Source organism: Capsella rubella, unplaced genomic scaffold (genome assembly GCF_000375325.1).
Source record: "Capsella rubella cultivar Monte Gargano unplaced genomic scaffold, Caprub1_0 scaffold_7, whole genome shotgun sequence".
Taxonomy (NCBI): Eukaryota; Viridiplantae; Streptophyta; class Magnoliopsida; order Brassicales; family Brassicaceae; genus Capsella; species Capsella rubella.
The window spans coordinates 13,773,291-13,793,057 of NW_006238917.1; the positions used below are offsets into that span (position 1 = coordinate 13,773,291).

At 35.2% G+C, this 19,767-nt stretch overlaps 1 protein-coding gene across 5 annotated transcripts; it reads left to right on the top strand.

Annotated features, from left to right (window-relative positions):
- The first annotated feature begins 622 nt into the window (after positions 1 to 622).
- Positions 623 to 4,759, top strand: LOC17878403 (CBL-interacting serine/threonine-protein kinase 24). 5 transcript variants are annotated; one of them, XM_023778118.1, is made up of 14 exons: positions 623 to 906; positions 998 to 1,197; positions 1,294 to 1,356; positions 1,453 to 1,524; positions 1,641 to 1,748; positions 1,847 to 1,921; positions 2,038 to 2,217; positions 2,477 to 2,566; positions 2,669 to 2,791; positions 3,435 to 3,554; positions 3,746 to 3,862; positions 4,099 to 4,155; positions 4,255 to 4,329; positions 4,424 to 4,759. In XM_023778118.1, exons 2-14 carry the CDS (start codon positions 1,030 to 1,032, stop codon positions 4,517 to 4,519), a joined length of 1,344 nt encoding a protein of 447 aa, XP_023633886.1. In that variant the 5' UTR covers positions 623 to 906; positions 998 to 1,029; the 3' UTR covers positions 4,520 to 4,759. The 5 variants fall into 5 exon arrangements, with proteins under 5 accessions (XP_023633886.1, XP_023633884.1, XP_023633885.1 ...); XM_023778116.1 differs by having other exon boundaries at positions 623 to 875; XM_023778117.1 differs by having other exon boundaries at positions 623 to 875; positions 1,005 to 1,197.
- Positions 4,760 to 19,767: the final 15,008 nt, after the last annotated feature.

The window sequence follows — 19,767 nt, forward strand, 5'->3', positions numbered from 1 at the left end:
ATGATATTTTTATCCAAATCATCTGAAACACTATTTTTTAAATTAATTTTGGCCATTATGAGTGTTGTGTGAAAATAATATAAGGCTTTGCCTAGATTGATGAATTTCTTTATTTGTGTGCTAAGCTATGTTACTAATGAACTGCAACCACTTAAGTTTCAAAAATAGTTTTATCGCTATATACAAGAAAAAATAGCACAACAAGAAGATTAAAATAGATCGACGATAAAGATGATGAAGGAAATAATAGAATATTTAATCCATTAAAAGTGTGAATGTGATGTTTATATATGCAATATATAGTCTATATCATATAGTTAAATATTTTTCATTTTTTTTGTTTATTTCATTCTATTTAAGCATTAGTTGTATGATTTTTGCTCAAAAAACTATTTATTAGTTGTATGGTAGAGATTAAATTTTTCTTTTTTTTTCTTTTTTTTTTGTCATCTCAGGAAATTTAAATTTAAATTTATATTCATCTAAATATTTGTACTATCGTCATCAAATTTAATCAAAAAAAAAAATATATAAAGAAAATGTATAAATGATTTTTAGATTAATGTTAAAAATTAAACTACCCAATTAATGTTAATGTTAAATAGTTCAAGGTCGGATACGGGTAGAATCTGATGACCCGATCCGAATCAGTCAGCCAATCTGCACAGGCGTCGCGTTGACGCTTCACGGCTTTGGCGAATCGATCGTATCATGAGCCTTCCTCCTTCACTGCTTCGCCTCTTTCATCAAACCCTTCTCTGCCTCCGTTGTCAATCCAGTTCCATTATCGTACTCTCTGTTTCTGCTCCAATTCCATTTCCAAGCTTAGGTCGAGTTTAGTTTGTATCGAATTGTGAACATCGCAATTTGTAGCGGTATGAATTTGAGATGCTGCTGCTGATTTTGGTGGTTTCCCTGATTTCATTGATTGTTTTGTTAATTGTGAATATGATTTGGATTGTTCAGTAGGTCTTTGAATAATCTGATTGATTGATAGGTGTTAGTGATCAGGTAAAAATTTGGTAAAGAATGATGACAACGAAGATGAGGAGAGTGGGGAAGTACGAGGTAGGTCGCACTCTAGGTGAAGGCACCTTTGCTAAGGTTAAGTTTGCGAGGAACACGGTCACTGGTGAAAATGTAGCTATCAAAATTATGGCTAAGAGTACAATACTTAAGCATAGAATGGTTGATCAGGTATGTTCTGGAGTCTACTGATATGGGAACTATAGTTGCTTGCTGCTTTAAGCTAAAGTCGTTTATGCTCTTGCTTTTTTTTTCCATCTTTTGTAGATAAAAAGAGAGATATCGATAATGAAGATTGTCCGACACCCTAATATAGTGAGGTTGTATGAGGTATGTATGATTCCATGCGTCTGCGAAATTTATCAGCTAAAGTGTTTTTGTTGTATCATTTGCCAATCTGACGCTGGTTCTTTTTTCCGGGTGTAGGTCTTGGCAAGTCCTTCAAAAATCTATATCGTTTTGGAGTTTGTGACAGGAGGAGAGCTCTTTGATAGAATAGTGAGTATGCCATTAAGTGTCCACTAGTTAAAGCCTCTGTACTAGGCTCTCTCCACTTTACTTTTTGGCTTTTTTTTAAATCTTTTGTTTTTTTTGGATTTCTTCTGTTCATGCAGGTTCATAATGGGAGACTTGAAGAAAATGAATCTCGCAAATACTTTCAACAGCTTGTAGATGCTGTTGCTCATTGTCACTGCAAGGGTGTCTTCCACCGGGACCTAAAAGTAAGCCGGTTTTTGTTGAACAGTTTTCCTCAGAATATTATTACTTTTTAGTGTGTTGTAATCCTGACTTGATGACCATGTGTCATTATGATATTCAGCCAGAAAATCTTTTACTTGATGCAAATGGAAATCTGAAGGTTTCGGATTTCGGACTCAGTGCATTGCCTCAGCCAGTAAGTGCTCCTATCTGTTCTTCCGCAGCCAGCACTCTTGTTCATTTAAGTTCTTTTTAGCTGTGTAAAGTTTCTCTCTTCTATCTCTTTCATTCATTTGTTACATACTCAACCAGGGAGTAGAGCTTCTGCGCACCACATGTGGAACTCCGAACTATGTAGCTCCTGAAGTACTTAGTGGACAGGGTTACGATGGTTCAGCAGCAGATATTTGGTCTTGCGGGGTCGTTCTTTTCGTTATAATGGCTGGATTTTTACCCTTTTCTGAGACAGATCTTCCAGGGTTGTATAGAAAAGTAAGTAACATATTTTTCTGGATATGTTCATCGGCATTTTTGCACACTTATCAGATATTGCAGTTATCCACATGATTTTCTCTGTGAACTACTGGTTGTTGAAAAATAAGGGGTTTTCTTTAGTAAGCTAGCATGCCATTGCAATATTGATCGAGAGAAGATAATGAATTCCTTGCTGTAGGTTTTTCAAACTGTTTAATGATTTAGGTATTGTTCTTGCATCCTTAGTTTTGAGCCTTATTATCATTATTTTCTACAGATAAATGCAGCAGAATTTGCTTGTCCACCGTGGTTTTCTGCCGAAGTGAAGTCTTTAATACATAAGATACTTGACCCCAATCCAAAAACAGTGAGTATTTTGCTTCACCATCTCCAAGCTTTTAGGTTTGCTATTAATTATGGTTCTAGTAATTTTATCTGTTTATCTATGATTGTTTCTCAATTAGAGCAGCGTATTCAAATACAAGGAATTAGGAAAGATCATTGGTTCAAATTAAATTATGTGCCTAACCGAGTAAGGGAAGAGGAAGAAGTCAATTTGGATGATGTCCGTGCAGTTTTTGATGGAATTGAGGTTGGTCATTCATTTCATTGTATCATTCTCTTTGGTGGTCAATACCATTTACCTATTTAAGATCGTTTAGGAACTTTTAGATGACCAAGAAGAAGTGTTTGCTACATGGTAGAACAAAATAGTAGTCACGTGATAAGTTTCGAAGCTTTAAGCTGCTTTATGCTGCTTTGAACAACTCTCTGAGCTTGTTAATAATCTTAGAATCACATGCTCAGCCCTCTTTATATTGATATGAGTTCTCCATTTTCGACCAAATACCCAAACCAATTCTGTAGAAAATTTCAGAATACTCAAACACAATCTCCCCCGAGTCCTTTTCACCTGTTAGCTAATGATTGGTACTGGCTGTCAACATAGCTACAAGCCACTAAAAACCACCTAGGGGTAATTACAATGATCTGGGACCAGGCTAGTGCAATCACTTAACAATATATATCTCCTACTAAGATTGTGTTAGCTGTGGTATGGCCTAGAAATACCGTAATTTTTAGTGCATATTTAGAATATTTAACCACAACTTGGCTTTTGCTCATCTGAAACTGATAATTAAAAATGTTTAACAGAAACCTCAGTATGTCTACCTTAGCTCACGTTACCTTTGCTTGCTTTTCATAAAGTTTACCTCAGTTGCACTTGTTCACAGGGCAGTTATGTAGCGGAGAATTTAGAGAGCAAGGATGAAGGCCCCCTGATGATGAATGCCTTTGAGATGATTACCTTATCCCAAGGCTTAAATTTATCAGCACTATTTGATAGGCGACAGGTAGTAGCTAGTCAGAGAGATCTCCACTTTAAATAAAAGAACTTCAGTAGCACTATTCATTAAACTTCCCATCTTGACAGCCTTATGGTGTTAATTTTGGCGATGTGCTTTTGTTTCTAGTAACTATACTTCATGAGATAATGGTTGCATGACATTAGTAGATATTGATGGCTGATCTTTTCATCTCGCAGGATTTTGTTAAAAGACAAACCCGTTTTGTTTCTCGAAGGGCACCTAATGAGATAATTGCTAATATTGAGGCTGTTGCGGACTCAATCGGTTTTAAGTCTCATACACGAAACTTTAAGGTAACTACTTCCTAGCATATACACCTATCACAAAAATTATGCATTTCTTCTCACATTCTAAAATGCAAATCTTATGTGTAAGTGGATATGATTGCCAAGGCAACTTAGTTATCTCTGGCGTCAAAAACAAAAGTCCTAGTGTGAAATACATCGTTCATCTAATGTTTAGCAAAGGGTAGAATTGCTATGATTTGGTACGTATGTTTTCTTAATTATGCTCTTTCTTTGCTCCACAGACAAGGCTTGAGGGATTATCTTCGATCAAGGCCGGGCAGTTAGCTGTTGTGATAGAGGTGATTATTGCCAGTTGTTACTGTAAAATAAGTTTCTTATGAAAGGGATTTGCTTCAAATTAAGGTTATCTAGCAAACTGAAATTAACCCTACACGCAGATTTACGAGGTTGCACCATCGCTTTTCATGGTGGACGTTAGAAAGGCTGCTGGTGAAACTCTTGAATATCACAAGGTTTGTAAATATATATCCAATAACAGTAGCTGTACTATTTAAAAGTGTGCAAATTAGAGTTATATATCTTGTTTTTTTTTGGTATCATATATAGTTCTACAAGAAGTTATGTGCTAAACTGGAAAACATTATATGGCGAGCCAGAGAAGGAATGCCAAAGTCAGAGCTTCTCAGAACAATCACGTTTTGATCCATACTTAAGTCTGACTAAATGTAGTTAACTAGTGTAATAAATGACGTAATTATTCTTCACGAAGTTCGGAAGATTTGCGTTTTCAGTACCCCAATTGTATTGTGTCTTTGTTGTTTGCTTTGGCCATTAGATCCATCTGTCTGTGTATGGCCGTACTTCGTAAAACTTGTCCTGAGATGACGACAATGTACTAACCAAATACACACATCCAATTAGTGAACATGCGTTTGCTTAAAAGACTGTTGCCTTTATAGTAAAGGACTTAGTATGCAAAGCTCACTATATCACAATTACCTCGTATAAAAAAAAATAACAGAACCTCTAAGTTTGATTAGCACAAGTATTTTGTGAGTATTTTATAGTCTTGAAAGAGTTCAAGGTGTAGAAACTCCAGACCTGACCTCTTAAAAGAATACCAAGGAAGCATACATGGTCAAGCTCGATGACATTACATCGCATCTCAAAAACAAGATGGATACTCTCTAAGCTCAAGAGAAAAAAGCTAACGAGCAAGTTCAGTACTTTTAATCCGATTAAGAAACTACAGGGAATACACTCGAAGTCATGAAGAAGATCAAGAACATGGGACACATGATCGATAGCATGGATCAAACACTCACAACTGGAACAATTTTTAGTACACAAGTTGATAGACGAGAACATAGTGATCAGCTGCAAAATTTTCTGATCCAACTAAGTACACAAGTTGCTAGACGATAAAGCAACCAAGGCCTATGAAGAAGAAGAAGAAGTGTTGGAGAACCAAGCAAAAGAAGAGAAGGTACATGAATCTTATTTCCCTCTTGAACAAAATGATGACACCAATGAAGTTCGTTTTGGTGTGATATCTTGTGAAGACGTCTTTCCTCTCCATGATGTAAACAAACCATCCCAACCTACCCTTCAAACCTATGGAAGAAAGGCTGCAACTAACAATTGAATTAAAAACATAAATCTGATGAGCCTTGATGGAGCTATCAAGAGTATAACTCCCAACGCAATTCTGAGCAATATATTGGGGATAATATCATATTATCTTATTATTGCTTTATATTTCTAATATGTAAAAGGACTTGAATTAAAAACAAATAGTGTTTTGTTACGTTTATTCACATAATTTTTTTTTGTAGGACCGTTTTTCGGAGGCCTTGGCTGGAAGTGGTGAAGAGTGTGATGGTGTGTATTATCTTACGAATGTGGCTACAACAAAGACAGATATGGAAACTGTTGATAATAATCCAGCTCTATGGCATCGACGCTTACGCCATCCGAGTTTTTCATTGCTTTCGGCTTTGCCTTTCCTCTTTCATCCCTCGTCTCTGTAGTTCTCAGTCTTGTCACGTATGCTTTTGTGCTAAACATACAGGAGAAGTGTTTCCAGATAGTTTTAATAACACCCAAGATTGTTTTTCCATGATTCATTGGGATGTTTGGGTATGTATCGTGTTCCTTGACAATTGTTGACGAATTCTCGAAAGCAGTATGGACTTATCTATTACTGAAAAAACAGAAGTGCGCGGTGTTCTTACCAATTTCCTAGAATACACTGAGAAATAGTTTGGTAAAGTGGTAAAACCTATTTGTAGCGACAATGGAACAAAATTCATGTGCATGTCTTCTATTTCCGTGAAAATGGCATCATTCATCAAACGTCTTGCGTTGGAACACCACATCAAAATGGTTGTCTCGAACGTAAGCATCATCATATTCTTAATGTTGCTCGAGCTTTGCTGTTTTAGGAAAATTTACTGATTGAATTTCAGGGAGAAGCCATTCTAACGGCTGCATACTTGTTAAATCTCACCCGTTGTTTATAAATTCTACTCATACTCCTTGTTAGGTTCTCCATAATACCAAGCCTACTTATGATCATCATCAAGTCCTTGGGTATGCTTGCTATGTTCATTGCACAACACGTGATATGGACAAGTTTGGGTAGCGAAATCTTCTTTAGGGAAAAGGGTTGGAAAGTTTTTGATATGGGGCGGAATGAGTAACTTGTATCTAGGGATGTTGTTTTTAGAGAGAATATTTATCCCTTTGCCACAACACAGTATTCTTCTCCCGTGTTTGTGACACCACCAATACTTTTTGGGGATGATGACTGGTTAACTCCTTCTGTTGACCTGAGGGAAATCAATGTCGCTCCTGCCCCATTTGTTTTAGACTCGCCAGTTCAAGATAACTTAAGTTCTCATGTTCCTGTCGTGGATAATAGTGTTTCTGTTTTGGTCGAGGATTCTACTACTTTTGTTTGTACTGGTGATGAAAATCCCTCTCCTAAAACTCCATTTCCAGCTGTCGTGTTGTCGGTAATCGAGCGCCTAATTAGATGGTTGGTCGGACTGTGGCTCGGATCGCAACTTGGACTGCTTTGATTATGTAATAGGAGTTAGACCTAGTTGTGAAGCAGAGCAGCTAACCTTCTTCTGAAGATCTTTATTCTAAGCTCCCATATCCTTTATAGACTTCTTCAAGGCTTTTATCGTTTGATCATGGAATATGTTCCGTTCATGGAGGAGACTGATATTTTTGTGAACATCTTTGAGGCTTGCATTCCTGCCTTGAGCTTCCTTAAAATAAAATACTTTTATTCTATCCTCATGCAGTAAATCTACTCCATCCTTAGCCTCCTTGTTCTCTTCAAATGCAGCACGTGTTCTGACTGAACCATGTAGAAGCTGAATCTCTGGTCAGAAGTCGATGTTCGAACCCGCTCTAGTTGATGTGGCTGATGTGTTTGGGAGAGCTATCCTTGAAGTACCAGCTGCTGAATGTGTACACTTGTACAAAAAATTTCAGCATCCATTTAATGAGATAGGTAGTGATTCCTCATCAAGTAGTCCAGATCAATCAAACTAGGCTTATATGCCTCTCCCAACAAATCAACATCACATGCTACTAAAACTGGAGTAATAGTCGCACCAATGCAAATATCTCCTTGAGTACATCTTGTATGCATACTAATAGGCTATTTTTTTAATAGATTAATTGATCTGGCAAGAAATAGTTGAGATCACAATCAGCTCTATCTCCTACGAAGACTCTTCCATCCCTAGTACTATTCATCAAGCCACACAAAGCAACATCTATCATCTGAATTTTCCCGTCATTCACGTTTTTAGACTATCTTCTAGCAAACAATGTATTAGCTAGATATTTGTGTAAATCCCTTATCACTGAACTTCATATTTTGGCACTCTTGGTTTTGGTGGATGAATATACTGCATTGTTCCCAATTGAGAAAACACCCAAAAAATACCTGATTTATTATTTTTTTGGACGTTTAAACCTGAACTTTTTTTTTTGGAAGAAAAATACATATAATAATTAATATTTCTGATTTAAATCCCAAAAAGTAAATTTTTGTTGTTTATATACCCACGATATCAAAACAAAAATATAATTCCAATTTTACCCTTACCATTTGAATTAATGTTTAAATGATATGGCGGTAGCTTTTAAATTACGTGGCAGTAACTTTTATTTTATTTAATAAGAATTATATTTTATCTAAAAATTAATATTTTTGATTTTTTTCTACTATTATTATTTTATTTATAAAAATAAAAGAAAATATAAAAATAAAAGAAAATCTAATTAGTTTATGGAAATTAAGGAAAGTAAATAAAAAGAAAGTTTATAAATAAATTTTAGTTTTGCTTATAAATTAATAAATTACAATAATTTTAGGTTATTTCAAATCAATTTTGCTTACAATAAAACTTGAGTAATCTTTGTATTTTTAGTTTTTTTGTAATATTGATTTTTTTTTTTTTTTTTGGTATTCTTGTCCCTATGTTTTAGCCAAGTCTCACGACTTCTTGTCTGCCAATACAGCTCATTCTCTCTATAAGCATCACATAAATTTTATTTTTGAGTTAAAATAAGGTTCATGTTTAAATCTTCCAAGAAAAAAGTTCAGGTTTAAACGTCCAAAAAAATAATAAACCAGGTATTTTTTTGGTTTTTTCCCGTTGCCAATTGTAACCCACAAAGCCTTCAACTCTTTCTTGTCAATATTGATATAGTGAATTTTACCAATTAATATCCTTACGCACTAGTGATCATATCATTATAGCACTTAGGGTCGAACCACAAGGAATAGAGTTTGCACACTAAGAATGCAAGAATTAAACTAAGCTAGGACAATGCAAAGATTTGATTTCAACTAACAACCTAAGAAAAATGAAAATAAAGAAGTTAAATGCAAGTGAAATAGAATAACTAAAGATAATTGACCAGCCTAAACAAGTGTCTAAGCTAAGCAATTATCCATAAATATAAAATAAAGACAAAATAAAAGAGAAATATGCAATTTATAAAAGTCAACGAACAGTCAACACAAAAGTCAAAAACGGAAAAGCATGAATATAAAAGTCTATGGGTCTCTTTAGCTTGGTAGATTGCCACTAGGAAGCTCATCAATTAGGTTTTGATTTCTATATATGCAATTAAGACTTTAATCAAGAAAAATGAAGCCCCTAGTTATAAACTAATTCACTTTCATGACACTAGTTGATTCACTAATTATTCTTAATCATGCTAAGATTCCTCAAATGCAATCAAGAAATATATTAATCATTAAATTCATGCTTAAACACCCTACAAAACACTCTAGACATCAACTTCCATTGGCTAGAATATATTTTGCTCATTAGGATTGGAATTGGCATTTCATGAAACACCTTGTGTGCATGAAATGTCTAAGCTAACGATTTTAATTTTCCAATAAAATCCTAGCCACAAATCCATTCCTAATGATAGATACCTTAATTACTAACCTTGGAAACTCATTCCTAACTATAAAACTCCCTAATATACCTTTAGCCTAAAGACCAATATATTATGTTTACTTACACATTATTATGGAATAAATCATGGTGAGAATTGCAAAATAAATAAAGAGAAGAGAAAAGCACAAGCAAATATGAACTTACAAAATAAAAATGAAGTTTAATCATCCAAATCCCCTAACAAGTGTATAAATCCAATTTGAATTTTTTTTTTCTCATCACAACAACCAAATTACAAGTTTATCGGAAACAAACTCTCCTCTAAGGAGAGCCACGACGGAGTCGATGTACTTGTGAGGGAGAATTGCACTCCATGCTTTCTTGCTTTTTTCGCAAGACAATCTGAGCGCCCGTTCTGCTTCTGCGGGATGCGACGGATACTAAAATTCGGGAATGATGCCTTTAAATCTCTAAAAGGGTTAGAATCAAGCCAAGAGGCATCACATTGACATTCCAAAGGTAGAATAGATAGGGGCCTATGGACAGCCAAATGTGGTGGCGGAAGAGCTGACATGTCATCAGTTTCCATAGCTCGCCGCCACCCTTCTGCTTTATGTGTGGCTAGCAGAAGAGTCTCCTCAGGTGACTCGCAAATATTCTCAAACATAAACCGAGTACGGGCTTTCCAGATATACCACAAGATCCAAAGGAAATTCTGGATAGCGGTTCCATCTATTCTCAATTCTTTACCTCTCCAAAAGAGGAAGTCAAGAGATTGACGAGGGAACACCGTCCCTGAAGAATGGATAGAGGAGAGAGCCCAGATTTTTCTAGCAGGGGGACACTCAAAGAGGAGATGATTGGTCGTCTCCATTCCATGGCCAGAGCGTAGACAATCTTTCTCTCTACCAATATGTCGAGTAAAAAGTCTTAGGCAGGTTGCTACAAAACCAGAGAGACATTGCCATATGAAATGCTTCAGCTTTCGTGTGGTTTTAATTTTTCAAACTTGTGCCTGGAGTGACGAAACATCCGGTCCCTGAAAAGGGTATTCACAAGAAGGGCGAGAAAGGTTCATCTCGGCCCAGTATCCTGACTTCACAGTATAGTTCCCAGATTTTGTATAAAAATAAAAGAAAATATAAAAATAAAAGAAAATCTAATTAGTTTATGGAAATTAAGGAAAGTAAATAAAAAGAAAGTTTATAAATAAATTTTAGTTTTGCTTATAAATTAATAAATTACAATAATTTTAGGTTATTTCAAATCAATTTTGCTTACAATAAAACTTGAGTAATCTTTGTATTTTTAGTTTTTTTGTAATATTGATTTTTTTTTTTTTTTTTGGTATTCTTGTCCCTATGTTTTAGCCAAGTCTCACGACTTCTTGTCTGCCAATACAGCTCATTCTCTCTATAAGCATCACATAAATTTTATTTTTGAGTTAAAATAAGGTTCATGTTTAAATCTTCCAAGAAAAAAGTTCAGGTTTAAACGTCCAAAAAAATAATAAACCAGGTATTTTTTTGGTTTTTTCCCGTTGCCAATTGTAACCCACAAAGCCTTCAACTCTTTCTTGTCAATATTGATATAGTGAATTTTACCAATTAATATCCTTACGCACTAGTGATCATATCATTATAGCACTTAGGGTCGAACCACAAGGAATAGAGTTTGCACACTAAGAATGCAAGAATTAAACTAAGCTAGGACAATGCAAAGATTTGATTTCAACTAACAACCTAAGAAAAATGAAAATAAAGAAGTTAAATGCAAGTGAAATAGAATAACTAAAGATAATTGACCAGCCTAAACAAGTGTCTAAGCTAAGCAATTATCCATAAATATAAAATAAAGACAAAATAAAAGAGAAATATGCAATTTATAAAAGTCAACGAACAGTCAACACAAAAGTCAAAAACGGAAAAGCATGAATATAAAAGTCTATGGGTCTCTTTAGCTTGGTAGATTGCCACTAGGAAGCGCATAATTAAATTCCTCCAAGGTTTGAAATCTGAGCCCTCCTTTAGAAAGTTGGGTACATACTTTATCTCAAGCTATCCAATGAATACCATTACTTTCTACTCTGGATTTCCACCAAAAGTTAGCAATGGCACTACTTAACTTAGTAAGGACAGCCTTGGGAAATAGGAAACACGACATAACATATGTCGGAAGGGCTTGAGCGATCGCCTTTATAAGTACTTCTTTCCCCCCCCCCCTTTGGAAAGGAACTTGACAGACCATGTACTAATTCGTCTCTGGAGTCGATCTCGAACAAAGGAAAAAACTAGGGTCTTTGATCCATGAATCTTTTCTGGTAATCCTAAATAAGTACCCATACCACCTTTGGTTTGATTAGTTAAAATATTCTTAATGTTGGTACAGGTTACCGGTGCCACCTCGTGCCCAAACATCACCGAAGACTTTGCTTCATTAAGTTGTTGTCCTAAAGCCTCGCCATAACGACTAATAATATTAAGCACTTCCCTACCATACTCGGGGGTCGCTCTACAAAAGCAAAGGCTATCATCCGCAAAAAGTAGATGAGATGTCGCAGGACTTGCCCGAGCAATTTGAAGGCCTTGGATTTTTTCTTGCCATTCCGCTTCATTCAACTGAGCCACAAGGGCTTCCGTACAAAGGATATACTGGGTCCCTTTACCGGATCCCTCAAGAAGGTTTTATATGGCCTCTCGGGGTACCGTTTATTAGGACTTGGTACGACACCGAGGAAATACAAAACATTATCATCTCAACCCTTTTTTGGGCAAATCCCATTTTCAGCATCAGGAAGGACCATTCCACCCTATCATATGCCTTGCTCATAGCCGTTTTAATGGCCATAAAATTCTTCCGACAATTAGAATTTGTACATCGAGCATGGAAATTTTCCTGGGCAATTAGGATATTATCCGTGATGAGGCGTCCGGACCCAAAGGCCGACTGAGTCTCAGATATCAAATCTGGAAGGAATTTCTTCAGACGAAGACTGAGAATCTTCGAGAGTACCTTATAACATATATTACATAAACTTATTGACTTGAATTCCATCATTGATCGAGGTCTATTGGTTTTTGGAATAAGGCAAATGTTTGTCTCATTCAGGGATTCATCAAAAAAACACGTGGAATGGAAGTCTTGGGCTAATTTGACAAGGTCATGTCCTACTATATCCCAGAACCGCTGGTAAAACAAGGCCGTCAGGCCATCAGGACCTGGAGTCTTCTCTAGGTTGAGGGAAAAAGGGCCCATTTTACCTCATCAGAAGAGAATTCCTTAATAAGATATTGTTATTCCTCAGTTATCAACACGGGAACAGTCCGGAGAACAGATTCCAAATCCCAAGGATTGGAGGCTGTAAATAAATCTCTGAAATATGAGACTGCTAAGGCCTCAATCCCATCTTCATTATCTATCCATTTGTTAGGAGACCGATAATCCTATTCTTGGCTCGTCGTTGTTTGGTGGTAGCATGAAAGAATTTGGTATTCTTGTCCCTATGTTTTAGCCAAGTCTCACGACTTCTTGTCTGCCAATACAACTCCTTCTCTCTATAAGCATTACATAGTTTCCATTTTAACTCTAATAGAGCTTCAGAAGAAATCTCTGGATTGTCTTGAGCTGCATCAATCTGGGATTGAAGGCTCACAATAAGCTTTTCGGAATTGGTAGCGATAGATTTCTTCCAATTCAAAATAGACACCCGACATGTTGTAATCTTTCGACGAAGAAAGCCTCCTCGGCCACGTCTGGAGAACATCCAACCCGCCTTAACTGCCTCCTTTAAGCCAGACCAATCCACCTCTTATCAAACATAAACCTTTTGAATAGTCTCTGGGGTATATTTTGAACAGAGGCTAACATGGGTTTGTGGTCTGATCCCCACATTTTGAGATACTCCACATTTGTGTGGGAAAAGATATGGTGCCATTCTTCATTTCCCAGGGCCTTGTCTAGGTGAGAGCGAATTAAGCCACACTGACGACCCCCGGCCCAGGAAAGGAAATTCCCTGTAAATGGAAACTCAAGAATACCACAATTTTCAATCATAGTCCGAAAGGGAAGAAAGGAAGATTCATATCTCCGTTTCCCCCTTCCAATCATGAACCAAGGTTCAGAGCGATTAATCCCTATCCGGGTAAGGTGTTCCCAAACTTCTTCACGGTTTTGAACAACCGGATCACCATAAAAAAAAAGTAATAAAAAACTGTTTCCATCAATAATGGTTTCAATATCCATGCTAAGATTCTCATAAGTTAGTTCCGGAGGGAGAATTAAACCCCACCGTACTAATGTTAAAATGAGCAATCTTAAAAAAAAAAAGACTCCTTATCACAAGGGAAAGAAACTGAAATTTTAATAAGTTTTAGTTTTGTAAAAACAAGTTCTTGCTTTGACATTTCTTCCTCCATGTTCTCTCATAAAAAGAGGATATAAGCATAACCATCTCGTTGTCAGTCATAGCCGAGAACGTCAGATGCGGCCTTACCATTTCCATGACTGGACAACATAAGGAGAAGGCATAGCAGAGCAAGAACTCACCATTAAAATGGTGGAAAATGAGTAGAGTGAAAATCGAAACAAGTAGTTGACATCCTCGCCAAAGAGAATCTCATGTTTCTTCAAACAATCATTGCGATGGCCTTTCTTTCATGAATGGTGAAAGCATGAACGGTTTGATCAAATTATATGACTGGAGGAGAGGAAGAAGTGATTGGAGAAGATTGAATTCAAGTGAAAGAAGTTGGAGAAGCTACACTTGAAAAAACCTTCGCCGGATCTTCAATCAGAAATCCAAATTTTTAGATCCAGATCTGATTTTGAAAAAGTATCGAACTATGTGCCTGGGAGCATTTTCTCTTTCTACCTTATCGACTTCACCCATTGTGAGAGAGAGAATGTCTATGATCTCCACCTTCCTAGTTCCATACAAACTGCAGTCTGCAAAGAAGTCTTCGTAAGATACGAATTGAACTGTCCACAAAAAAAGAAGAATACGTTGGGCAATTTCTCAACCAGTAAAAATGGGAGAAGATGAGTGAAACTGCAAAGAATCGACTGCAAAATATAATGAGGGGTAAAACTGCAAACAATCGTGGGACTGAGTTCAAAAAAATAAAATTTTAACTTAGAACAACCAAACTTGGTAAACAAAAATGTAAATAGTGCTTAAAAAGAGGTTTTGGTCCGAATTGGGTCGACCCGGTTCGGACTGTGTCAGGTTTGGATCGGATCCGGTTTGGTTTACTACATTTTTCATCTTCAAATCTTCATAACTTCTTAACCGTAACTCCAAATCAACTTCCGTTTCGACCCAAATTTCCTATTTTTGATGTTCTTCAATCTAGTCCAGGGGGTTTCTCAAATTCTTGAGCTTTTCTTTACACATCTTTTTGTGATCTAAAATTTCCTTTTGCCGCTTAAGCTCTATATGTTCATTTTTATACCTAAATCAACACCAAATACAATGCATATGTAATTCTAGGACTCTAAATGCAGAATACCTTAAACTACATGATAAATGTATAGTTATAAGCAACAATTTATGCATAGATCTTAGATATAAGATCCTAATTTCTACCATTTGCAAACCCTTTTTCTTTTTCTTTTCAAACCACAAAGACTAGACACTTTGGTCTTCTCAACCCACACCCATGATCACCAATCTTTTTTTTTTTTGTAGTCACCTAGGGATTTTTTTCTTCTTTAACACTTAACTCTTTTCTATCTATCTTTTTGTTTCTCTTAATTCCCAAAATTCAATGCATAATTCTTTTCTTATTGGGGAACTAACTAGGCAGTTTTTCTTTACTTAACTTAGAGACATAGAGCTTAACTTAATTACCTAGGGACTCCCTTTAATACCATGATCAAACCTTCTTTTCCTTCTTCTTCCCAAACCAAACCCAAATGTACAATCTAACCACCTAAATCTTTCATTCCCTTCCTAATAGCTAGCTTATAATGTTCAAACTACTAGCTAAAACAAGAGCTAAAACCTTGTCGTTCTCAATGCCTCACTCACAAATCAATTCAAGGGATGAAAGGAAAGGTTAAGGTCAAGGGTAAGGGAGTCTTTCAAATCATTCAAGAGAGTGGTGAAAGGGTACATGATTCGACTATGAAGAATTAACCATGAGAATGCATTAAAAAACCATAAGCGAGAATATTAGATTCAAATTAAGCTCAAATACATAGAGATGCTTCAAAGACCATGTAAGTTTCACACAAGAAGAGATTGCTTTCAAAGAATGCAAATGTCTAAGCATGATCAAGCAACAATATACTATGACCAAAGGCTTTAAATTCATTCCTAAGGTTGAATATCTACAAGGCAATTTAATCATCATCCCCAATGCATATGCAAATGCAATCTATATGGTACCAGACTTAATTCTAGAGATAAAAATAAAAGTGCAAAACTACATGCATTTTTTTGGATTTTTCAAAATTTTCAAATTTCTGATTTTTCTCGAAACACAGCTATTAACAAATGCAAGACTCAAGAGAAAGAAAAACAAAAGAAAACACAACATTAGATGGTAGTCTCTCCCCCAAACTTAATTCACACTATCTCGGTATGAGAAAAAAACCGGAGAAAAGACTAACGAAAATAAAGTATAGCAAAAATGAAATGGTATGTACAAGGGAAGGTGAGACCATACCTTGGCCCTAGCCTTGATCATCCTTAAGGAGATTAGGAGATGGTTGGATCAAAGGGCTCCATTGTGTTGGGGAGGATGGAGATTTTCTGGAAAAGACTTGATGAGGAGTTTTTGGAGATTTTGTTGACCAATGGAGTTTTTGAAGAAACTTCTCCTTCTCCTTCTCCTTCTCCTTCTCCTTCTCATTTTCCTTCTCCTTATCCTTCTCCTTCCAAGCTCTTAGGGGTGACCCTATAACTATCTTCACACCATTGACATCATTGATCTTTTTCTCACATAAGATGTGAGTGTCCAAACTAAACTCTTAGGGGTGACCCTATCACTATCTTCACACCATTGACATCATTGATCTTTTTCTCAGATAAGATGTGAGTGTCCAAACTATTCATCTTATTAAGATCATCGTCATTGAAACCTTTGTTAAAAATCAAGGTTCCTACAAAGTGAGTAGTAGATGATGGCAAGAGACTGTAAGACTTGTTGTTTAAGTATTTTAGAAAAAAAAATTTTGTTGGGAAAGTATTTGAGCTCCAACGGTTGCTACGAAAGGTCGACCTAAGATTAAAGTCATTTTATCCTCTTCCACACTCTCCACAACTACCAAATATATGGGCACTTCATAACTTTCTACTAAGAGAGGATAATCTTTGACTAATCCTTGACTTTTTGTAGAAGAGCAATTTGCTAAGGTGATAGAAGTGTAGTGACGCTCAATCTTCTCAATTCCAAAAAGTTTAGCGCTAGACCTTGAGATGACGTTGATGCTAGCTCCCGAATCTACTAAAGTATTCTTAAGTTCTACTTCATCAATCACACAAGGAATTGTAAATTTCCCGAGATCCTCTACTTTCTCAAGCTTGATTGGAGATGATTTAGGTGTTTCCCCAAAGGTGTGAAGAGCTAAAATATCCTCTACTAGCACTTTGTTGTCCACCACATCTTGCACAAACTCTCTTATTGAAGGCCACCAAGGGGAGATTAGAGCAAACTCGATCAATAGGCTCGAGTGTGCATCCGAGTGGGTCTTTGAATTGGGCCTCTAGTTGGATTTATAGGTGGACTCTTCATGGGCTTAGCGCCCAACTCGACTTGGACCTTGGATGGACTCGATTGGATTAGGCCATACTCGTTCTGATTCAAGGCTTTAATAGATCATATTGAGGCTTTGATGGATTCAAGCACTTTGATAGTAGGTTTTACTCCTACTAGGTTCAGTTGACCTAAGCAATTGTAGTACTTGAGTTCTATCGATCCAAAAGGGTGTAATTGCAAACAAATAGGACAAGATCAACAACGAACAAGTTAATCCAAATATGAAACAAGTTTTGGAACTATCAATCTAATAAAATTGAATTAAGCATGGAACAATATGAAACTAAAAAAAAAATTGAACTACAGAATATAGACTAACATTCAAGAAGTAAACAAAGCATAATGAAAAAAAAAATATGAAGGCAAGTAAATAATCAAAAGAAAATGTCTCTTAATCCTATTTAAAGGCAAGTAAAGGATGGGGTTATTGATTTCAGTGGAGTCTCTTAATCCTATTTTAAAAGCCTAACAACCTCAATTAGTTATTCCCTAGACAAGTGAACTTCTAAACCTAGTCAATCCAATCTTTTTGATAAAACATGCATTAAGAATTATTTCATTAATGTCAATAAACACTCTAGACAACCAATCTCTTGGGCTAGACATGTAAACTCAAAACCTACATACAATAATATCGGTTTGGAAGATACATACAACCTACTATGTTCCTCTATAAATACCTTCAACTCTCTTTTTCTATAAACACCATTTCACTCTTTCTCAACAACATATAGATTTTCTTATTTTAAGGTTTAAGTTAGTTCATGGCATTTCCAAACAACCTAGACGAAATGCACTTCATTTCTACAAATTGGCGAGGCTTTGTTATGTATTTGGAAGACAAAGAATGATTCCATGGGCAAGAGGAAGGAGATGATCTTGGTAGATGAAAAGGTAATAAATTTCATTTTTTATATCCTCTTTATACTATTAATTCACGATTTCTATATTAGTAGAATTGACGCTACAATCCCATACATCCATTACGATGTACCATTTCATAATCATTTGTTAGAAGGCAAATGATACCTCTTTGCAAACTTTCATGTGACGGAAAATACTTTGCCATCAAGAATTCCAACCACCATTTCATGTTACAAATGGTCTCTAATACCAAAATGCATGAAACTAGATCTTACGATGGATTTTTCTAATTTACTTTGGCTACACATATATTGACTGCCAAAAAATATTATGTGGGTATGTAATATGTTTCTTATGTGTAACTTTCAAATTTTAATACTACTAATATTTCTACTAATATATTCACGTAGATTATATATATATAAAAAAATTGTGTACAAAAAATATTGTGTGGGTAGTTGGTGTTATTAAGCTAGCCAAATTGTAATAAACTTTGTTATACACGTAACTAAAATTATATTTGAAATAAATAATTAAGAGATAATATATATATATATATATATATATATGTGTGTGTGTAACATAAGAGACATAAGAGACATTTTAGAGTATATGTATATAAAAAGAATTCACAATTTCTGGTGATGACCATCTATAATTCTCTTATTAGAAAATTTTGCAAATATTATGATGACCAATATAACTAAATAATCATCTCACACTCCAAATGCATGTTCTCTTTCATATAATTTCATCAAACTGGAAAAAAATATTTTTACCTAAACATTACCAACTTTAAATTTATTATGAAATCATAGAAAGAAAACAATAGAAAATTATGATACGTTTTCGATCCCCAAACCCTCAATAACAATGTAGAATGATATAAATATGTAAACTTTATTGAATGACAAAAGGATAACAAGTTTTGAGAGACTTACTGGTATCTCTCCCACACCTTACAAGTTGATACCAAAATCTAGATAAAGAACCCTAAAACTCTTCCTCTTTGTCTTCTACTACTCTTGGTCACTTAACCATGCTAGCCAGTCACTAAAGACATGTGTAAAGGTTAAGTGCCAGCTATTAACCCAGGTTTACAATCACCTAAGATTATTGACTAGTTAACTAAGGTAAAACATACTTGATGCTAATCCTTGGCTCTTCTATAAGCTTCTGGACTTTTCCACATTAAGCAGCCTTTTAAGCCTTGGACCTTCTCTGATGTTGATATAGTATTGGTGGATGATGGGCCGCATACCTATCAAACCCCACATCAAGAACCCCAATTGGTAAAATTAAATCAGTCAAATTTTAATAAACATGATTATTAACAAAACGAGAGTTATATGTGAAACAAAATAAATGTTTAAGAGATATTCAAGAGATTTTATGTGCAATAAGAGATATTTAAGAGATTAATATATTAAATAGAATTCACCATTTCTTGTGATGACCATATTTGATTCTCTAATCAAATTTTTTTGCAAAGATCATGACTGATATAGTACAACCATCTCCCGCCCCAAATATAATATTTATTTATATTGGAGATATGTTACACCAAACCGTTTCTTAAAACTATGAACCACTCGTGTTATTTTTAAAAATTTTAATGATTCATATTCTTGATCTATCCCACCAAACAATTTCCTATAACTATGAAGCAATAGTATTATTACGAAACAAATAATGAGTTAGAACTTCATATAGTAATATTTTAAAATATGAACTTAACAGTAGTCATACTGTAATTATTAAAAGTATACTATTCAAAGTATTAAGTGTTCAAAACATGAACTTTGTTTATATATAAATAATACAAATATTGTTTAAGTAATAAATATGGTAATATATTTAGAAAAAGAAATATAATTTTCTTAAA